Raw genomic sequence first — 21,825 nt, forward strand, 5'->3', positions numbered from 1 at the left:
TTTGAAGCCCATTGCCCTAGTTCCCTTGCCCTGTGGATTTCAGTTGGGTTTGGCCAATGGGAGGCCCTAGCAGATGGGACATAGGTGGAGAGAGACATGGGGTTATTTCTTCCCACTCTGGCCCAGCCTCTGCACCACAGTTCTGGGAGGGGCTGCTCCCCCCCTCACCCCCCACCCCCCAACCATGCTCTGCCTCTCAATCTCCTCTCACTACCCCTCAAGCCTGCGGTGAGAACAGCTCTCTGCTGTGGCTGGGCCCTGGGTGCTGCCCTACCCTTATGGGTTTCCTCAACCTCACCCATACCTTTGAAAGAAACCCATTACCTCTCTCTCTTGAGTTCAACGAACCGAGTAAACTCTCTCTCCTGCTGCTGCCCTGACTGATCTAGTTTCTCTCTCACAAACACCTTCATACACATACAATTTCCAACTCAACTGAACATAAACCAAGTCCCCACCCCATTCCTTCTGCTGAAACACTGTGTTAACACTCATGTCACCAACAAAGGACGCGACTCCCACCCATGCAGCTGGGATGACAGCCTTCTGGGATGCAGGGGCTCAGCACTGTGGTCCCACCTAAGGACCCCTGTGGGAACTCTCGGGGATCAGGGCTCCCACCCCAGCCTCCTCCACTTGGCAGAAAGTGGCCATCCTGGCCCCATCCGCACAGTTGCCAGAATGAGGCCCAGGTGGGGAAGAACACCTACCAGATTAGAGACACAGTTTGAGGCTTTTAGTCAGCTCTAAGTGGGTTTGTGACACCCTGAAATTGAAAGCAAATGTCTGTCTGTACATGTCTGCGTTTTCTGGGTAGAGGAGCTGTGGTTTTCATTAGTTTCCTAAAGGGAAAGCATGTCTTCAGAAAGCTTTAAGAACCTCTGATTCTACCTTTGAAGACAGATCTTAGGGTTTCCCACACATGGCAGGAAGTGAGGCAGCAAATAAACGAAGTAAATAGAGCAGAGTCTGGAGCCAGGCTTCCTGGGTCCAAATCTGGCTTTGCTCCTCAGTGGCTGTGTGACCTAGAAGAAATCCCTTTGCCCCATTGTGTTTTGGTTTACTCTTCTGCAAAATGACAACTTAGCCGCACATTGTAGGGCTGTCGGAGGCTTACACGATATGGTTTATGTAATGTACTTAGAAGGCACCCTGGGACATAAAATGAGCTCTGTAAATTAGTGATTCCACACTCTGGTCCTTCCTAAATCCCAAAGCCTGGCCCAGTCACCCAGGAAGTGTGTACCTCCCGAGTCTCTGAACTCAGCCTCTTCTCTGAGCTGTTGCCAGCCCTAACTGCTAACACTGCCTCCTCACCTTCCACGCCCGAGAGGCCCGGGCTCTGAGCGGTTTCTCTCCAGACATGTTCCACACGCGGGCAAGGCTGATGGAGAAATGCAGGGCTGCCCCTTTGCTCTTACCCAGCAGCTACTCTGTTAAGTTCTAGGCTCTGGCCTCCCCGTGGGCATCCCACAAACTTAAATGCCAAGGCCTTTGCTAGAAAAAAAAAAGGCAGTAGAACGAGAAAGGTTTGCTTAGAGACCGGGGCCTGGAGAAGAAAATTCGCTCTCCTGCCGCTGGCTGGGAAGGCAAGGCAGAAGAACCCCTCGGGCTAGGAGGCTGCTTAGTGAGGATGGGGAGGGGAGGAGAGTTCTTGACCCTCGCTAACCCTGCTCAGACACACGGACTACCAAGCTAGGAGGTACAAAGCAAGGCAGCCTGGGAAGAGGCTCTTTTCTCTGTTGCTTCTAGATTTCTAAAGTCTGGTCCCTCCTTCCTCACAAACCACCTGCAAACCCCTGCAAATGCCCATGGTTGGGGGGCACTGGGGGCTAGGGCTATGGAGCCACGGTGGGGTACAGAGGTAGCCAGGCCATGGGTTTAGGACACCCACTGGCCAGAGTTCTGTTTCTTATTATTTACAGGAGACTACCTAGAATCGCCCCTCAGAGGGTGCATTTCCCCACTGCTAAGACAGCAACTCATTCCTTCTCCAAGGGAAGGACAGAAGGGAATGTGCATGAAGCCTTACCTAGAAGGTCTGCTGCACAGTTGACCTTCAGTACTGACAATAACCCTCATGTAGCCCTAAAGTCAGTCGGGCGCTAGGTGTTTTCCACATTTTGTCTCCCTTACTATTATCTCCATCTTACAGATGCCCAAGGTCGTACAACTGGTGGGTAGAAGACACAGGATTCAAACCCCGGCAGTCTGTGCTCCAAATCAATAAGGAATTGATAGGGGCGCCTGGGTGGCTCAGTTGGCTAAGCGTCCGACTTCGGCTCAGGTCACGATCTCGCGGTCCGTGAGTTCGAGCCCCGCGTTGGGCTCTGTGCTGACAGCTCGGAGCCTGGAGCCTGTTTCGGATTCTGTCTCTCCCTCTCTCTGACCCTCCCCCGTTCATGCTCTGTCTCTCTCTGTCTCAAAAATAAATAAACGTTAAAAAAAAAAATTAAAAAAAAAATAAGGAATTGATATAGTCACTAACCAATAAGAGGTTAATACTGTGAATGGGGCTTGGACTGTGTCCTATCCAGCCTTTACTCCTCTTATTTTCCTACCTTCAGCAGAACCTCTCGACTCCTTTAATGCTTGCTCTCTCTTCCACCTTGTTGACTCTTCCTGTGGGTTGGGGGGCTCTAGGTCACATGGCCCAGGTGAGTGTCCCCGACCTATTCTTCTGCTCACCTCCTACCCACACTTCCCAACTCCCACAGACTACACCCCACCCCCCACCCACATACTCCTGGTCCCTCCTATGATTTCCATAAACATTTGTTGATAAACAAGTTGACCTGGAAGCTGAAGATTTTAGAGCTGGAAGGAACCAAATCCTCTCAACCAATGAGAAAAGACAGGCAGAGAAGCGGGCGGTGTGCTCTGACAGAGGTCACACAGCTAATGAGGCAAAAAGCTGTGACCAGAGCCCAGGTCAGGTCAGCTCCAGCCTGGAGCAGTGCCCTGTCCTCCCAGAAGCCTGTCAACACCTCCTCTCTCAGGTTTCTCTCAGGTCTTCCTTCCATCAAATCCTCCTCCTCCTCTTGCTTTGCATCGTGACTCCTCATCTTCAAATCACTTCCGTGATCTCATTTAACTCCCCCCCCCACCAGTGACCCCATGGAGACATTATGATTGTCACCCCCATTTTACAGATGAGAGAACGGGGCTCCAGGAGGCCAGAAGGACCTCCCAGAGGCACCCAGCGGTGGAGAGGGAGGACCAGGGCTCCCAGGAGTGATGGAGCCACTGTGTCCCATGGTGTTTACCGCGGTCCCCTGCCTCAGTAATGAGTGGGTGGTTCTGCAAGCCTGAACAATCTTCACAGCCCCGGATTTAAGCAGCCCTTGCCTTTTTTACAAATTACAGCTGGATGGAGCTCCGGAGACCTCCCCCCAGCTGCAAAGCCCCCAGTGGCTGTGCTGGCCGGGACAGAAGGAGGCCAGAGCTGACAGACGGCTCTCCACCTCGAAGCTGCCCACCCTTTCCCAGTCGGAGCTCCCCTATAATTTTCATATATAATTGATGGCTCCTTAATTGGGGATTCTAAAAGCCCTGTGGCAGAGCCCAGCCCCGGCCCCTCATGAATCATGTTCACCGGGATTAAAATTAGAGGCCAGAAAGCTCTCTGACTCAAATAGAAATCGGAAAAAGGGGTGTGCTCGGTGCTGGGAATGGGGCCCGAGCGGGTGCCCGGGGCTGGAGAAAAGAATGGCCTGAGGTCTGGGCACGAGGAAGGAGGGCCTGGGTTTCCAGCAGGAGCACAAAGGACCTGGTTCCATGCCAGGCCCACATCATCTTCAGTCTGGAAAGCTCTCTGAGGTTCCCTCACTGGAGGAGTCCAGGATTCTGTGGCCACCCTCTTGAGGAAAACCAGGCCCCAAGAGAGGAAGGGGCTTGCCTAAACTACAGAGTGAAACTTCTGTGGCCTGATGGCCTTCCAGATCACTTCCTGTTCTGTTAAGGCCTCTGGGTGTGGAAGGGCAGAGGTGAGCGAGGAGACCCGAGGCTCCAAAGGCCTTCCCCGTTGCCCAGGCCTGGACGGAGAAGTTTCCCTCTCTGGCCCCAGACACCAGCATCAGCCAAGCTCATAATGAAAGACTTCCTGACAAAAGGCTTAGTTCCTAATTAGCCACTGTTCCAGATAATCTGTTAAAAAGTCCCAGTTCCTGGAGGGAATGGCCCTTTTACCAATGAGCCTAGCTGCCAAGCTGCTGGCAAAACACTCTCCACCAGCCTGCGCCCTGGTCTTGCCTGGGCAGGAAGCCCCGGGTCTGGCTGCAGCCTGTGGGGGGGAGGGCCCTCAGCAAGCCCCGCCCTAAAGGCACCTGTCCCCTAGAGCACCCTATAGCTCCTGCCAAATGGCATCAGGGTGTCTAAAATGATACCATCAATCGTTCTTTCCTGCAGGTGAAGCAGGGGTTCCTCCCTTCAGGACTTCTAAGGAGCCGTTATTGAGCATTTTCTCTTGCCAGGCGCTTTACATGAATTAGCTCCTTTCATCCTCACAGCAGGCTTGTGCACCGAGGCACTTGCCTAAGAGCCCCAGCTGGGAAGGTGGTGGCCCGGATTTGGACCCAGTCACCCTGACTTCGGAGCCCACACTCTCAACAGTTCCACCACAACTGTAAAATGCACCGGGACATTGACACTGAAGAGTAAATAGGTTTCTCGGCCGCCAAAAGATCTGGACTAGAACCTCAGGGTTTAGCAACCCCCAGAGTTAGAAAGCAAACTCTCTTCAAGTGAAATCTTGGGCTCCTGTCTACCGTATTACACGGAACTAACAAAACGTCTCTGGCTGAGCAGGGGAAGGGGAGGCAGGAGCCACGCACAAATTCACATCAAACCCTGAAGTTCGAAAAGCCCACTCTGACAGAGGCCTGGCCAGATGGGAGGACTCAGAAGACCACCTCACACCTCAGCTCCACCACTCTCTGGCTGAGTCACTGGGCGAAACGGGGACCCCTCTGTGCCTCTGCCCCCTCATCTGGGGTGTGCTGAGGGCCAAGGGGGATAACGGGGTGCTGCTGATGTAGAAACCGCACAGGCCACAGGAATGTCATTCGACCTCCTACTGAGGGAGCAGCAGGACAGGGGGCAGACCCTCCACCCAGCTTTGTCTAACAGTATTGCATAATAATATTTACAAGTATTGAGCACAGCCAGGGACTGTGATGAGCGATTCAGTCATTACGTCCACACCACAACCCAACCAGCAGGCATCAGGATCCCATTTACTGATGGAAAAAACTAAAACTCAGAGACTTTCAGGGAAGTGACAGAATCAGGATTTTAAGGGACACGGTGACAGTACCTTGCTGTGCCAAAGCAGGTTCTAAAGCCCTAACCCTGAGACAGTGAGCAGTGCCCATGACCCATCTAGTCCCCAAAGGCAGGTTTTCGTCCCAGACTGCCTGCTCCCACTGATGGCAAGTGAGGGCCCTGAAAATTCAGCTGCGTGACAAGAGCAAAGGCCATTAAAGGTTGCCCATGGGACCCGAGGCTCAAGAGGGACCTTTCTTTGCAGAGGCAGACTCCTCTCTGCAAAAATGAGTCCAGGGGGACCTGGGTGACTCATTCAGTTAAGTGTCCAACTTTGGCTCAGGTCATGATCTCATGGTTCATGAGTTCGAGCCCCACATTGGGCTCTCTGCTGTCAGTGCAGAGCCTGCTTTGGATCCTCTGTCTCCCTCTCTCTCTGCCCCTCCCTTACTTGCACTAAAAAATAAATAAAAACATTAAAACAAAACAAAAACAAAGCAAAAAATGGGAGAGTCTAGAAAGCCAACCCCATGCTTGCCTTGGAGTCCAGCTCCTAGAGAGGCTTGTCTCCTGCTTTAGGGCTTAGCAGTAATAATGACCATTCATTACTTTAAATCTTTTGATAAAGGTCTATGTCATGTGACTGGGACCAGGTCCCACGCTGGTCATCAGACATCCCAAATTGGGCTCACAGCATGGTGGCAAAGGGTCATTTCATTTCACATTTAAACTCTTGACCATCGGACAAACTGGATCCCCACTGCCCTTGCCCACTCCCGTCTCATCCCTGTACTCCACAAGACTGAAAACTGTCTTCCTGTCTCTGTCCTTTCCCCCACAATCTGCTCTGCACACAGTGGCCAGAGCTGTCTTTCTGAAACATAAATGGGGCTGCATCACTATCCTGCTCAAAACCCTCAAAGAGCTTCCCTTCACACTCAGAGCAGTGTCTGAACTCCTACATGGCCTATAAAGCCCTATAGGACTTGCCCCTGTAGACCTCTGCAACCATACCGCCCACTGTCTTCATTGTTCACAGCACTCAAACTATACTGGCCTTCTTTTTGTCCTTTGAGTGCAGTGAGTTTGTTCCTACCTCAGGGCCTTTGCACCTGCTGTACCCCCTGCCTAGAACACTCCCTCCCAGACTTATGCATGGCAACACTTAGCACTCGATTCAAGTCAGCAGAAAGGACCCCCTTGGCCCCCTAACAAAAGCAGTCCCCTCCTCCCTGGTCACTCTCTCATTATGCTGTTTTATCTTTTTCACAGCACTTATCAATCAATACCTGAAATTGTCCAGTTTCTTTGCTGATGACACTAAGCCTCTCCAGAGTAAGGACTCTGCCTGTCTTCTTCTCCACCATGTGCCTGGACCAGTGTGTGGCATATAGTAGGTGCTCAATCAATAAATGGTTTTTCACTGACTGCTGACTCTTTGGAAACTGATCAGACCTTGTACTCCCAACAGGGTTCCCAATGGGGCACTGCCCTCCCTTCCTCAGCTCATCTCTCACCTCTCTCTAACACAGCCTGGGCCACAGCCAGACCGAGGCTAGTTCACAAACACACGGGACATTCCCACCACCAGGCTTTGCTAAAGGCAAACCCCCTTCCTGGAATGCTCTTTCTTCTTTCCACTATCTTTCAGTCCCAGGCCTGGTGCCACCTCCCCCTAGAAGCCTTCCCAGCCCTCCTGGATCTCTCCCTGCTGTGAAGCACTGAGAACTCACGCCCAAACTACTTGGGTGGATCCTGGCCTAGTTGTGGTCTGGAACTTGGGGCCTCTGAGAGGATCTGCTCCAATGCTCCCATCGAGATGAAGAACACAAGGCTTTTAAGTCCTTCCACGTCTGTCTGGTCTCCCCAGCTCCGTAAACGGTCTCTGAGGGCAGGAACCTCACAGCTACTGCTTTGCGCCCTGGATGATATCACAGTCCCTTACTCGAGTCATTTCCCTTCTCTTGGCCTCCCCACTGCTATCTATAGAATGGGTTACCTGAGATAAAGCACCTAAACTGCCTGGTACATTGCCTGACACCCAGAGCCCATCAGTGATACTATAACAAGAGCTACCTTTGACCAAGGGCTCATGTGACTCCTCCAGCTTACTTTATGTTCTCTCTAATCCTTAGATAATCCAACGAGTAAATTGTCCATCTCACAGTTAAGAAAACTGAGGCCCAAAGAGAATAAGCGTCTAGGACAAGGCCACACAGCTCTAAGTACCAAGGTCCTGACACAAACCCAAGAACTGCCCATGACACCATCTTCCTCTGTGGTTCCGCAGGGACAGAGCCCTGGTTTCCTAGCCACGTCACCTGGGCTAAGTTCTGTCACCTCTTTGAAGTCTGGAGATAATCTGTACCTGCCTGCAGAGTCATTATAAGGATTAAGGACAAGTATAAGATGTGATGCTGGGCACACGCCAGGCACTTCTTAAAGGAGGCCTGCTGTGACATAGCAGATTTTCCATACATCTTGGCTGATTCTTTGAGTACTTTAAACAATCAGAGTTGCTGGGGTGCAATCTTGGCTGCTGGGATAGGGGTGCCTGGGGAGCTCAGAGAGAGCCAAAGGTGGACCAGAGTTGCATAAAGGCATGGGCGTGGCTGGAGGATTTCCTTTGGAGGAACAGCAGGAGGGTGGGAAGTACGCCAGACTGGGGGTGGGGGTGGGTGGGGAGGGTGCTCTGAATGTCTGGATGCAAGAGGAGGGACGGAGCTATGGAAGAAGGCGGGTAACATGCTGTGAGGTAGGGTGGGAAAAGCTTGGAGTCAAACAGCTTGGCTTTTGTTCTCCTGTCAATAATACGTTATTTAAAATTATTATTATTTTTTGGGAGAGAGTGCTCCCCAAGCAGGGGAGGGGAGAGGGAGAAGGAGAGAGACTTATTAAACAGGCTCTGCGCCCAGCCCAGAGCCCAACGTGGGGCTGGATCTCACGACCACGAGATTATGACCTGAGCCAAAACCAAGAGTTGGACGCTTAACTGGCTGAGCCACCCAGGCGCCCCCTAAATTTTTTTTTAAGTTTTTAAATTAATGTATTTATTTTGAGAGAGAGAGAGAGAGAGAGAGAGAGAGAAAGCGAGCCGAGGAGGGACAGAGACAGGTGGACAGAGGATCCCAAGCAGGCTCTGTGCTGACAGCAGAGAGCCCGATGTGGGGCTCGAACTCACGAACCATGAGATCATGGCTTGAGCCAAAGCCAGATGCTTAACTGACTGAGCCACCCAGGTGCCCGTGAAATTATTTTTTTTTGAGTGCGTTTCATCCATCCCAGGAGTGGAAGTTACATTTGAGAAGCCCTAACTAGGAGGCCTCACCTCAGATACAGGATCTCCCAGGCACCAGAGGACCCTATTAACAAAGGGAAGTTGGCAGTCATTTTTCAGAGCCAACGGGAAGGTGTGGAGAGACACATGAATGGTTTGCAGTGCCGCACAAGCGCTCACAAGCGCTTGTAGGAACACGGCAGGGACCTCACGCCTTGGGGGTGGGCCTGGGCTTCTGACACCCTCCGGGCTCGCCTGCCAGCGGAGGCTGCCCGACCCTCACCAGTGCTGGAGCGTCGTCTCTCCGCCTGCCTCCAGTGAACCTTTCAGGCAAAAGCAGGTCCTGGAACCTCACTGAGCTTATAAGGACAAGCAGGTGAACAGGGGGCCGCATGCTAATATTAGATTAGAGTGTCACGTAACCATTAGACTATATGAAATTGCCAACTTTTTTTTTTTTTCTTTTCAGATTTTCAAACTGCAAATCCATATGGTTCCCCTTAGCATGCTGGTGCATGTGGCAGAAATCAGCCCGAGTCCTGCTTTCATGGTTGCGTAGGCTCCGGTGTCGAGGTTGTGTGGAAGCAGAGCTGTGCCTGCACCCACCTCTGACTGTGGGAGGCTGCTGGCACCTGCCCCAAAGGCCTGACAGCTGTGGACAGATACCCGGGGTTAGGTGGCTTCACAGCACATTTGAATCCCAAGCCTGCACCGATTAACAGAGTGGCCTTGCACGAGTCACTTCGACTTTTCCAGCCTCAGTTTCCCATCAGGGACGTGGGCCGATAGGATCTCCTCACGGGTGGTTGCAGCATTAGAGGTGAGCCAGCAGAGCACACGGCAGGGGCTCCCTCAGTGGCAGTTCCTCTCTTACAGCCATTTTTTAGGGTAGTCCGAGTGGGAGAGGCTCTGACTCCAGGCTAAGAAGTTGATGATGCTTTGGGGCACCTGGGTGGCTCAGTTGGTGAAGTCAAAATCCGACTCTTGATTTCAGCTCAGGTCATGATCTCACAGTTCGTGAGTTTGAGCCCCGCATCGGGCTCTGTGCTGACAGTACGGAGACTGCTTGGGATTCTCTCTCTCTCTCTCTCTCTCTCTCTCTCTCTCTCTCTCTCCTCCTCTCTCCCTGCCATTCTCTCTCTCTCTTCCCCTCCCTCTCCCTCTCTCCCCTCTTCTCTCCCTGCCCCTCCCTGGCACTCTTTCTCTCTCTCTCTCTCAAAATAAATACATAAACTTAAAAAAAAACAAAAAACCCACTATGTTAAAAAAAAAAAAGGCTGATGTTTTGTTTCAGAGGCTTGGGAAACAGGTGAATTCCTGAACCGTGATTTTAAGAGCCATTGGAACCAGGAAAAAAAGCCCCTTTCTGTTCAGAAGGAGCTAAAGGGGAGAGAAAAAGTGCTGGCTGCCAGGGGTGAGCAAGGGGATGACCTTCAAGGCCAGAGCCAGAGAAGATGATGGGGCTGTGCAAGGGGGCAGGAGCCAGACAGGCCACCACTTAGAGAATCAGGGTTTTGTGGGCAGACTAAGAGGAGACACCCCCGGACAAACACCAAGGGAACAAAGGCACCAGCGGGGCAAGGAGTTGCCAGTGTAGGATGCTGCAATGCTGTCTGGGCTCGACACCATGATGAAGGCCCCCCTGGGTCCACCCTTTCCTGGAAGAGCCCCTCCTGATGAAGGACCCTTCCCATACAAGGTTGACATGTTTCCCTATAAGCCCTTCTCTTCCTGGAAGCCCTCACTCCTTGGAGCCAACTGGGTCCTGGGGTTCTAGGCTGAGGAGGGGACTTAGTCCACAGGGTCTCCATATATAGCTGTTTCCACTGACAGAGCGCCTGGGCGCTCAAGTTGGGCAATGGCACACTGCAGTTGATATTTCGAGGCATCTGCACAAGTGTGATGTTAGCTGGTCCTTCGAAGAAAGACTCCTGGCCCCATTTGACAGATGAGTAAGCTGAGACTAAGAAGATAAAGATCTCGCCCAGGTCACATAGTCAGAAATCTCAGAGTGGAGATGGGAATGCAGGGTTCCAGACGTCAAGTTCAGAGCCTCGTCTGACTAGGCACTGGACTGTTATTCACGAAGCACTTAGAAAACAGATCTAGAAACATGGGATGGATTATAACCAGATTACGCAGATCCTTGGTGGCTGAACAGCCTACCTCAAAAAGCAACTAGAGAAACGAGGTCAATCTGGGAAAAGGTCTCCAGGGGAGGACCACAACGCTCTATCCCGTTCAACCCCGCATCTTTCGTGTGGACAGCAATGGCAGCCAACCCAGGACCTTGATCTTGACCAAATCAAGATGCTGAATGCACGATCGTAATTCAACATGATCTTCACAGCCATACAACAGACTGAACCTATCAAATGACAAATCTACTGAATAAATGAAGATAAATGTAAACTCTCACACTGAGGTTCAAAAATTCAATCACGAAGTCTGAGCTGGGGGAATCCTATCTGGAGAGCAGTTCGTGTGAAAAAGACACAGAAGCCCCACACTCAGGGTGAAATAAGTCAGAAACACCTGCCAGAAAGGCCGGTGAAATACTAGACAGCACGACGGATGTACGACCCTCAGAAACAGACACAGAATCAGGGACCTGAGGCAGGAGCATGACCGTCTAGTTCAAGCCCCAGTGAGGAGGGAGCACACCCATGATGCTCTGGACTAGATAAGTTAAGTGGGTGCAGCAGGACACCCACTCTGGGAAGAACACTGATGAATGGACACGTGTTCCAGGGAGTGTGGCCAGACTGGAAAAGGGACACGAGACAGTGATAGAAAGAGGAAGTAGGGATAGAAATGGTCACATTCTAAATCTGCCCAAAATATTGAGCTGTCCTCAAATACTGAGAGAAAGAGCACTTGGAAGAGAAAATCAACTTATTGTGTGCATCTAAGGAGGGTCGAATTTGGGATGAGTGGAATTCTGCCCTTTATATATAACTATTATAGTTTTTACAACGTCATGTTCTAGAAGTTACTTTCACATTTAACCTCTGTGCTTCAGTTTCCTCCTCTGTGAAATGGGCCAATAATAATAATAGTAATAATACCTGCTGCATGGGGTTGTTGTGAGGATTTAGTTGCTAAATACTTAGAACTGTGCCCCGTGCAGCACTGTTATAGATGTGTTTGCTGTTAACATTCTTATTGCTATTACTGTCATTATTGCTATACCTTCCTGAATCGAAAATGGGCTTCTAGGGGTGCCTGGGTGGCTCAGTCCGTTGAGCGACTGACTTCGGCTCAGGTCATGATCTCACGGTTTGTGAGTTTGAGCCCCATGTCGGGGGTCTGTGCTGACACCTCGGAGCCTGGAGCCTGCTTCGGATTCTGTGTCTCCCTCTCTCTCTGCCCCTCCCCCACTCATGCTCTGTCTCTCTCTGTCTCAGAAATAAACATTAAAAAAAAAATTAAGAGGGGCGCCTGGGTGGCTCATTCAGTTGAGCACCTGACTTCAGCTCAGGTCATGATCTCACGGTTTGTGGGTTCAAGCCCCACGTTGGGCTCTGTGCTGACCACTCAGAGCCTGGAGCCTGCTTCGGATTCTGTGTCTCCCTCTCTCTGTCCCTCCCCCGCTAGTGTTCTGCCTCTCTCTGTCTCTCAAAACTGAATAAAAAACATTAAAAAAAATTTTTTAAAAAAAGCAATTAAGAGGGGCGCCTGGGTGGCTCAGTCGGTTAAGCATACGACTTTGGCTCAGGTCATGATCTCACCATCCGTGAGTTCGAGCCCCGCGTCGGGCTCTGTGCTGACAGCTCAGAGCCTGGAGCCTGCTTCAGATTCTGTGTCTCCCTCTCTCTCTGACCCTCCCCCATTCATGCTCTGTCTCTCTCTGTTTCAAAAATAAATAAACATTTAAAAAAAATTAAGAAAATGAGCTTCTCTGGTTGTAGACAGAGTTGTCTCATGCCCCTTTGTGTCCCCAGCAATCTACCCTGGCACACAGTAGGTATCCACACATGCTTGTTGACATTTAGAGATGAACTGTCATTCCCAGCCAGTGTGAAATGTTCCAGGAACTGAGGTTGCTCAAAAATAGCGCTCTGGCAGGGATGTGTGGGTGTGGCCGCCAGAGCTCATGCCCCACAGGCGGTGTGGTTCGATCAGCGGGACACCCTAAGATTCTATAATACCATCTCCTCCTCTCCAAGGGGCCCTTGGCCAGGACAGCTGCCTGGCAAGTGAGGGGCAGGGATCACCTGCTCACACACGTTTTAAATGGGGAACTAAGAGGCGCTCCCTATGACGTCCCTCCTCCCGGTGAGAATGTTTCTGGGACCCTTCCTACCTGGTCATCCTGCCTTCCCTGGGACAGCCAGAAGGCCCTGGCAAACTCTGATGCAAGTAGTACTCAATTTCCTCAGCTAAAATTACATCTGGAGTCAATTTTCATAAAATGCATTGACAGATTTAGGTTCTGGAAGATGGAGCTTTCTCAGAAGGCATTAAAATGACCCAAACGGTTAGAATCAGCTGAAACCCGGCAGCCAGGGGCTGAGAGAACAGCTTTCATCCTTCCGCAGCCTTGTGGGAACCCGGGGTCTGGACCCTGCCTGGAGAGACTGCTGTGCCTGCCCTTGACTCCTCCTGGTCACTGGATGATTACCTCTCGGCCAAGGTTCCACTAACAGACGTTTTGCAATGAACTAACAGGTGGGAATCGGTTCCTGTTTATGAACAAAAGCAGTCTGCCATCCCGGGGGCAGCTTCAGAGATGGATCTGGATGTTTCTTTAAATTTCCCATTCCTGATACTTTCCTCTGTAGGTCACAGAGAGAATTAGGCAAAGAAATAGGGCCTCAGTATGTCTGAGTGCGTCTCCCCTTCTCCAGCAATAGCTTGAAGCCTGTGTCCTAGGGGTACCCAGCTGGCTGAACTCTGCAGCCATCACCCCTGAAGGCTGGGTATGGTGTTGATTGTCCACGGGGTGGCCTCCTTGATCTCTAGGGACCCTCCTGCTCTGACATTCTGACCCCGTGACCCCAGCTGTCCCCAGCCTGACTGCCATGAGCTCCCTGAGTTGCCTCTTCCTGTACTTTGCCAGCCTCGCTCATCTGCTCGCTGTCCATTCTGGACTGTCTCCCTTTTCCCCTCTGGATCCACTCTCTTGGCCACCCTGCTCTGTGCCCGGGAGGCAGACCTGTGTGGACTGCGTCAACAGTCCCCTACCCTAGGTCTTTTTTTTTTTTTTTTTTTTTTTTTTTTTTTTTTTTTTACATTTATTTATTTTTGAGACAGAGAGAGACAGAGCATGAATGGGGGAGGGACAGAGAGAGGGAGACACAGAATCTGAAACAGACTCCGGGCTCTGAGCTGTCAGCACAGGGGCCCGATGCAGGGCTTGAACTCACAGACCGCGAGATCGTGACCTGAGCCGAAGTTGGCGCTCAACCGACTGAGCCACCCAGGCGCCCCCCCTACCCTAGGTCTTGCAGTGGGGTGATACCGGGGGCCGGGGCGGGGAGGCACTGGCAGGAGAGCAGAGGGTGGAAAGAGAGTGAGGTTGCCCGGGGCCCCTGCTCCTCCTAGGAAGTCCCCCTGGGGTTCTGCATCCCCTTACCTCCTCAGGCCTCTAGTAGTAACAGCTTTCTGCTGTTGTCAGCCTCATGATTCGTCACCCCTCGCTGGTTTCCCTAAACCCTGAGAACTCCTTTATAAACAGCCCCTTATTAGCTCCTCCAGCTGCCCAGGACCTGGACTGACCTGCTCATTCCGGCCTCCCGCTGTGCCTTCCCTTCTACCGCCATCTTTGCTGCTGGGCCCTTGTGCCGTGTCCCCCAGCTTCCGTGAAACCCTGCTCCTCCAGGCCTAGCACCCTGCCTCCACCACCTGAGGCCAGGCCTGCCCCTCTCTATAGAATGAGGGGGTGGAGCGGATGATCTGGAAGTTCCTTCTGACCCATGTTCTCCTCTGCTCTACGGCATGCACCCCTTAGCCCGATGGCTTGTGCTTAGTCACACTGGATTTTTAAAAGTCCAATGAGCTAGCAAAGTGCTTTAGCTAGGGGAATCTGGGTGGCTCAGCCGGTTGGGCGTCCGACTTCGGCTCAGGTCATGAACTCGCGGTTCGTGGGTTCGAGCCCCACATCAGGCTCTGTGCTGACAGCTCAGCGCTTGGAGTCCGCTTCCGATTCTGTGTCTCCCTCGCTCTCTGCCCCTCCCCCGCTCGCACTCTCTCAAAAATAAACAAACGTTTAAATAATTTTTTTAAATAAATAAATAAATGAAAGTCCAATGAGCCATCAAAGTGCTTTCGCTAGGGGCGCCTGGGTGGCTCAGTCAGTTGAGCATCCAACTTCCGCCCAGGTCATGATCTCGCAGTTCATGAGTTTGAGCCCTGCATCCGGCTCTGTGCTATCAGCACGGAGCCCACTTCAGATCTTCTGTCCATCTCTCTCTCTCTGCCCCTTCCCCATTTGTGCTGTCTCTCTCAAAAAATAAATAAATCTTTAAAAAATAAAAAAAGTGCTGTAGCTAAACATGGTGTCCTGGCTGTAACTCTCTCTGTCCTCTGAACTCCCACTTTATTCCCACTGATACTTTTTTCTGTCACCGTTTCCTCTGTTAGGATTATTCACACATGTGAATCTCCCCTTCCAGGCTGCAAACTCCATAGTTCCAGCTTTTGGTGAGGCTCTATTTTTTTGACCATCTCCCTCTTTCCCCACTGCACCTGATAGGTTGCCTGGGACACATGAATGCTTACCGTTGCAAATATTAACCGACGGGGGAGGGACCGGGTGGCCCTGACCACTCTGGATGATGCCATACAAGGGTATTTACTGAGCAATGACTACCCACCAGGCACATTACATCCCCATCTTGTTTCACCCGCTCTCACCACAGGCTTACCAGGTAGGTGTTATCCCCATATTACAGATGTAGAAACTGAGGCACAGAAAGGGTAAGCAACTTGCTCCAGATCCCGCCTCCAGAAAGGGCTGGAGCCAGGAACAAAGCACAGGGGTACCTGACACCAAGGCCTCCCACCTTTCCTCTGCTCCACCTGAGGGTGAGGGGATAACGATACAAGGTGGACAGTCAGGGACCCTGACCCAAATGGAGACACGTCTCAATTACTGAATGTAATTAATCGCTAGCAGAGCAGTGCCCTTAGGAAGAGGCCCGTCCAGACTTTTCCTGAATGAATCACTACAACATTAACACATTGCTGCTTTCTGTGAAGCTCGGCCAAAAGGCCTCAAAAGTAATTAGTTCACTTAAGTAGGCTAAACGTTCCCCCAGCAATCTGGTTTACACTGTAATTGGCTTAGGGTCTCAGAGAGGGCGAAAAAGGTACAGTTTAGCCCAGCCCCTGTGGAAATACTTCCCACACATTTTATGGATAAAATTCACCCCCTTCGGCCACGTGCTCCTGCCCCACACGGGGGCAGGGGTAGGAAGCAGGGCAGGTGACGCTCTGGCCAACCCGACAAGGAAGGAGGTTTGTTAATCAAGTCTGAGTTACTGAGGCTTTTACTGGCTATTCTCATTCTGGCCCTGTCGTCCAGGAGGGACTCCCCAGGTTCTTGGCAGAGCTTGGAAGGCAGACTAAAGAGTTGGGACTTGATTCAAAGCAGAGAAGAGTCACTGAAGGTTTCCAAGCAAGGGAATCACCTAACCGAACGATCACATTGGTCAGAAACCAAGGGAAGGCTGGTGTAGATGAGACATGGCGCCAGCTGCTATATCCACGTCTTAGGCCACCACACAAGATCTTTCTTTCTTATTGGGCCTGGATTCCCTCTGTCTCCCCCGCAGACTGGGGCTCCCTGGGGACAGGGCTGTGTCTCCCCCTCAGACTGGGGCTCCGTGGGGGCAGGGCTGTGTCTTCCCCTCAGACTGGGGCTCCCTGGGGGCAGGGCTGTGTCTCCCCCTCAGACTGGGGCTGCTTGGGGGCAGGTCTGTGTCTCCCCCTCAGACTGGGGCTCCTTGGGGGCAGGGCTGTGTCTCCCCCTCAGACTGGGGCTCCCTGAGGGCAGGGCTGTGTCTCCCTCTCAGACTGGGGCTGCTTGGGGGCAGGTCTGTGTCTCCCTCTCAGACTGGGGCTCCCTGGGGGCAGGGCTGTGTCTCCCCCTCAGACTGGGGCTGCTTGGGGGCAGGTCTGTGTCTCCCCCCTCACACTGGACTCCCTGAGGGCAGGGCTGTGTCTCCTCCTTCAGAATGGGGTTTGCTGAGTCAGGGCTGTGTCTCCCCCCTCAGACTGGGGCTCCTTGAGGGCAGGGCTGTCTCTCCTTCAGACTGGCACACAGAGGGCAGGAACTTTTCCCTCCACCATGTTTCTTCTTGCCATAGCAGGGACAAAACTCCATGCTCTTCAAGCCTTGCTATCCTTCCCAGGGGCTCAGATGCTGCGCTCCCAAACACATCGGGTGGGATGTCTCCAGAGTTAGACAAACAGACACATAATGAGGGCCAGGCCATGTTTCCAGGGTGGGCAAGGGGCCACCTACCTCCCGCCACTGCTTGTTCTCCATCCCTTGAGTATACATGACACATACTGTGGGGAAAGGAGAAAAACAGGGTTAAGACCCCAGGCCAAGAGGAAGGTGGGGGCCCCGGATGGGGACAGCTCTGGAGGGGGAGGCATCTCAGGAGACTCTGACCTGGGTTGCACCGTTTACGTCTGGAGCCGGGGTGGGGGCGGTCAGCTTGGAGAAGGGGCCTAGAACATAAGCGTGTCTGGGAGAGGCACCCTTTTGGGGGAGGTTAGGCCAGAACGTGATGGAGGGCACATGGAGGACTGAGTCGCAGAGACGGGAGAGGACATCTGCATCCTTTCAGACCCCAAGGCAGTCTCATGAGGCCCTGTACCATCACCAGCTCCACCTCACTGATGGGCACACTGCGGCTCAGAGGCGGCCAATGACCTGTCTGAGATCATACAGTTGACTGGCATTGCTCAGGGCTAGCTCCCTGGACTGCAAAATCAGCGCTCCTCCCCGCCCCTCCCCGCCCCAGACCACAGCCAGTTGGGGCTCTAAAATGTACCGGTTTCCCTGGGACCAAGAACTCCTGGCCTCAGACACCCCGATCCCTGCCAACCCCCTTGGTTGTGTTGAATCTTCACCAGTTCCTGCAGGCTGGGAAGGGTCAGACTCTCCAGTTCTCCTCCAGACAGTATCAGTAAAACACTAAACAGCCTGGATGCACCCGGAGTGGTGCCTGGCACATAGCACGCAGGAAGGGCTCCAGGGTCGGCCGCCGCAATCGGTCGGAATGTCGTTGCTGTTGTTGTTACTGTTATTATTGTCAGAGCAGGACTTACGTGGGTCGGACTTGGAAAACATGTCTTTGTCCAAAAGGTTCCTGAAAGAGTGGGGAGAGAAGAAAAGTTAGCACAGCCAGAGAGGAGGCTCTCAGGGGATTCAGGCCGATGTGAGACGCAGAGGCTGCCTCAGGCCCGCTGCAGGCAAAACCGGAAGAGAAGACGGCTCCTTCAGGACAAGATCATTAGGTGCTCATTAAAACCAGCATAGGGCGGGTGGGCCCTGGAGGTCCCTCAGCTCAGCCTCCTAAGGAGCGGGGCTCCCCACCTCCCACCCCAACCAGCCACACACGCTCTGGGTACCCTGGATCCCGCAGGACCTCACTCTTGAGCCAAACCTCACTCTGCCCAATGTCTTAGCCTGTTCCAGAAATTCTCCTGTCACCTACCTCAAATAAATAAATAAAGTAAAATCCAGCAAACAAAACTTAGCCACCTTGTGTCCCATTCTCTGAGGGCTCTAGTTACAGCCAGTTTATTCAACCCTCCCATCTATGCCGATAGATTAATGATACTTGGAGCCATGGGATACAGACTCATTTGAACAGGGTCCCCGGAAGCTAACACATGGCCCTGATAATCAGACCTGAAGGCACTACAGCAGGACGATGGACACATCTGGGGACTGAGAGGTCCTGAACGGGTGGCGAGCCCCTCCTGCCCCGCTTCCGTGCTATCACACGCTCTTGAACCCCAGTGATGGATGCTAAGTGTCCTGTAAATTCGCTCCCAATTCACACGCTGCCCTGTGAGGTCAGTACCGGGTAGGCATCATCCCATCGGACAGATGCGGAAGCGGAGGCATAGAAGGATCAGGCAAGGGTATGTCCTGAACATCTGTGTCCCTCATTCCATAGTGACCTGCTGCTGTCAGGAAGCAACACAGCCCACTGGAAACTCAGTTTCTGGCTGGGACGTGACTCGGCTTCTCTGAGCCTCTGTTTCCTCACCTGTACAATGGAGACAATAGAACCAGTCCTGAAGATTGCAGATGCCTTACCCTATCTATCTCCTCAGCCCTTCTAGCTCCTGTACACACCCACGGTTTCCTCCGGCATCTGCTTCTCTCCCAAGGGCCTTCTCTGGCAAGCCAGCTGCAAATTACCAGGAAGTGTATGCTCCCCAGGTCAGCCCTCAACCAATGATGGGCAGGACTTGGGGGTAAATACCCAGTTCTTCATTGCTCTCCCCACCCCCCAATGCCAGGCAGATCCCAGGCGTGCTCCCAAGTCTCCAGTGGGACCGAGTCCCAGAAGCCCAGTGGGCGACCCCCTCATCAAAGACCTTGTTGACTCGTGTAAGGGCTCCCACCCCCACCCCTGGAAGACTTCTGTGAGCCCTCCTGCCTCTGCAAGCTACTGTTCCTTCCTACACTACCCTAAAGTAAGCCTGCCCGGGGCGCCTGGGTGGCTCAGTCGGTTGAACGTCCGACTTCAGCTCAGGTCATGATCTCGTGATTCCTGAGTTCAAGCCCCACATCGGGCTCGTTGCTGTCAGCGCAGAGCCTGCCTCAGATCTTCTGTCCCCCTCTCGCCACCCCTCCCCCACTTGTGCCGTCTCGACGATAAATAAAACATTATAAAATAAATAAAGTAAACTCTGGCCTTGCCAGCCATCTTAGCCTTGTCCCACCTCCCTTCCAGATGCCCCCAGGGGTCTTCTCACCCTGTCCCTCCACTCCTTCCATGAACTCCTTTCTCAGAAAGGAGAAACAATAGACACCGGTCCGTGTGGCTTCCTGACCCCCAACTCCAACTGTCAGAATATGGAGCCCTCTGGGTCATCTGTTCCGTCTTCTCCTAGGAGGGGAGAATGAAACCCAAGGAGCTGCAGGGAATAGGCAGTGGTAGAGCCGGAAAGATCTAGAAGAAGGCCTTACCCTGGGTCACTGTCGCCAAAGCCATCAGGAGTGACAGTCTATCTGGGCAATTTGACCCCACAGTCAATGCCAAAGGTGGGAGGTGGGAGCCAAAGACCAGCTGATGAATGGACAGATGCAGTGGCAACCAGGTGCCAGCACATGGCACCCCTGCTGCTGGGGAGGCCCCAGATCACGCTCATGAATCCCCAAGACTCCCAGAGATGCCCTTGAGAGAGGGATCCCCAGATCCCCACCCTCTGTTCCAGCCTTCATTCAGGGGCCTCTTCCCTAAAGGCCGCCACCCACACCCACACCCCCTCTGCTGGTCTCCACCACTCCTGCACCAGATCTGCTTGGGGACAGCTGTCACTTTGGACATCATCTGATAAACCTCCCAGCCCACTGCAGTGAGCACCAGATGAAATGATGAAAGGCAGCCCTGAAGGGGGCAGGGGGAGTACAGGTAAGACATCACTTTTAAGTACATGCATCCACACCAACGTGGGCTGACCACCTCCTCCTGCAGTGTGCTAGGTTTGGGGACAGAAGGGTCTATCTTGATTTCAGCAAAGGGCAAAATGCCTTCACACCAAAGATGAGACTCTACAGTGGGCAGAACATGAGGCGTGGTGAGGAGTAATAAAGAGGGTTGGGGGGGGGCAGGACATTATTAAAGAGAGTGCTGGAATTTATCTTTGAATTCCATAATGAAATTCTATAATTGCACAAAACCTTAGAATGTTCAAGCTAGAAGGGACCTGAGGTCACCTTTTCCAATTCCTTTATAAATCAGGAATATGAGACTCTGAGAAAGGACATCTCATTTCTCTAAGGTCTGGGTCTCCTCCAAGCTTGGGTCTGGAACTCAGGTTTTGTCACATCTAGGCTAGTGAGATGCTGGATTTCAGTGTGTGTGTGTGTGTGTGTGTGTGTGTGTGTGTATGTGTGTGTGTGTGCATGCGTGTGTGACAGAGACAGACAGAGATGGAGAGACAGAGAGAGACAAAAAGATACAGAGAGATAGAGACAGAAAAGGAAGGACACAGAGACAGAGACAGAGGTGGCTCTGCCCATGTTCCCACCTAGACTGAGAAATAGAACCAGTGATCTAGCTTCAGTGGCTCCCTGCCCTGTAACCTCTGGACTCTCACGGAGCCCTGGGGCTTGGGTTAGCCTGACCCGGACACCCGAGGATGACGAAACCCTTGTCCAATTCCTATCCGTCCTTGATTTTGCCTTCCCTGAACAGGCACTGACCAACAACCATCTCCTCTCCCTTCCCCAGAGCTCTCTTGGGCCTGTAGTGTGCAGCCCCTGACTTGTAGGGCCCCATGTCCATACTCAGCACACCCTGGGCTGCAAAATGAGGGACACATCTATCTCCCACACTGGCTGGGTGCTCCTCCATGCTAGGGACCCCACCTCTGCTGCAGGCCAGCCCAGCATGTGACTCAGAGCAGGGTGCTGGCAAATTGGGATGAAGGAAGACCAAGAGGAATGGCCGCATGGGTAAGGCTCTTGTCTCCCACCCGCATGGCATCTGCTCAGTCAGGACCAGCCCCTAGACTCTCTTTTAGCTGTACGGCCTAGTGGTTAAGTGCGTGGGCAGCAGGCAGACAAGCGGGGTTCACATTCCAGCTCTGGACAAGTTTCTTGCCTTCCTTGTGTCTCAATGTCCCCACTTATAAAGTAGGGCTAAACTGGTTCCTCCCTCAGGACTGCTCTGGAGCACCTGGGCCTAGTGAGGCTGCTCAGAGGGTCAGTCATCATTGGCTCAGGGCTGAACAGAGCGGCCACTCTCCTGGCGGGTGTTTAGGTTCATTTGGTGAAAAAGAGAGACCCAGGATGGGCGACACGAGCCACCTCCGCCCTCACCTGACCAAGGAAGCCCACCCCCAACACATATACTCCCAGCACCCCATTGTATGTGTTGAATCTCCTACTGGCTAACAGGAACCCCACTCACCCCAGCCTCAGGCCCCTCCTTGGCCTCCCCACCTTCCCTCCCACTCAGCTTAAGGCCCCTCTGCCCCTTTGCCTAAGTCCCTGCACCCTACACCCCTCTCTGATCCCTTACATCATCCACAATTGCCCCTATCTGTGCCTGACCCCAAGGGCCTGTCCTAACAGAAGCCTCAGG

The 21,825-nt window shown here is 52.7% G+C and overlaps 1 protein-coding gene across 2 annotated transcripts in view; it reads right to left on the reverse strand.

The window, feature by feature from the left end:
* CPNE5 (copine 5) overlaps nt 1–21,825 on the reverse strand; it is a 95,202-nt gene that overhangs the window by 61,399 nt on the left and 11,978 nt on the right. For both annotated transcript variants that reach the window (XM_078446860.2, XM_078446861.2), the window contains exons 2-3: nt 17,825–17,865; nt 17,010–17,056 (exon numbers count right to left, since the gene is read on the reverse strand). In XM_078446860.2, coding sequence (XP_078302986.2) covers nt 17,010–17,056; nt 17,825–17,865 — 88 coding nt within the window. The remainder of the gene's footprint in view (nt 1–17,009; nt 17,057–17,824; nt 17,866–21,825) is intronic.

This window comes from Panthera onca, chromosome B2 (genome assembly GCF_046562875.1).
Source record: "Panthera onca isolate mPanOnc1 chromosome B2, mPanOnc1 haplotype 2, whole genome shotgun sequence".
NCBI lineage: Eukaryota > Metazoa > Chordata > Mammalia > Carnivora > Felidae > Panthera > Panthera onca.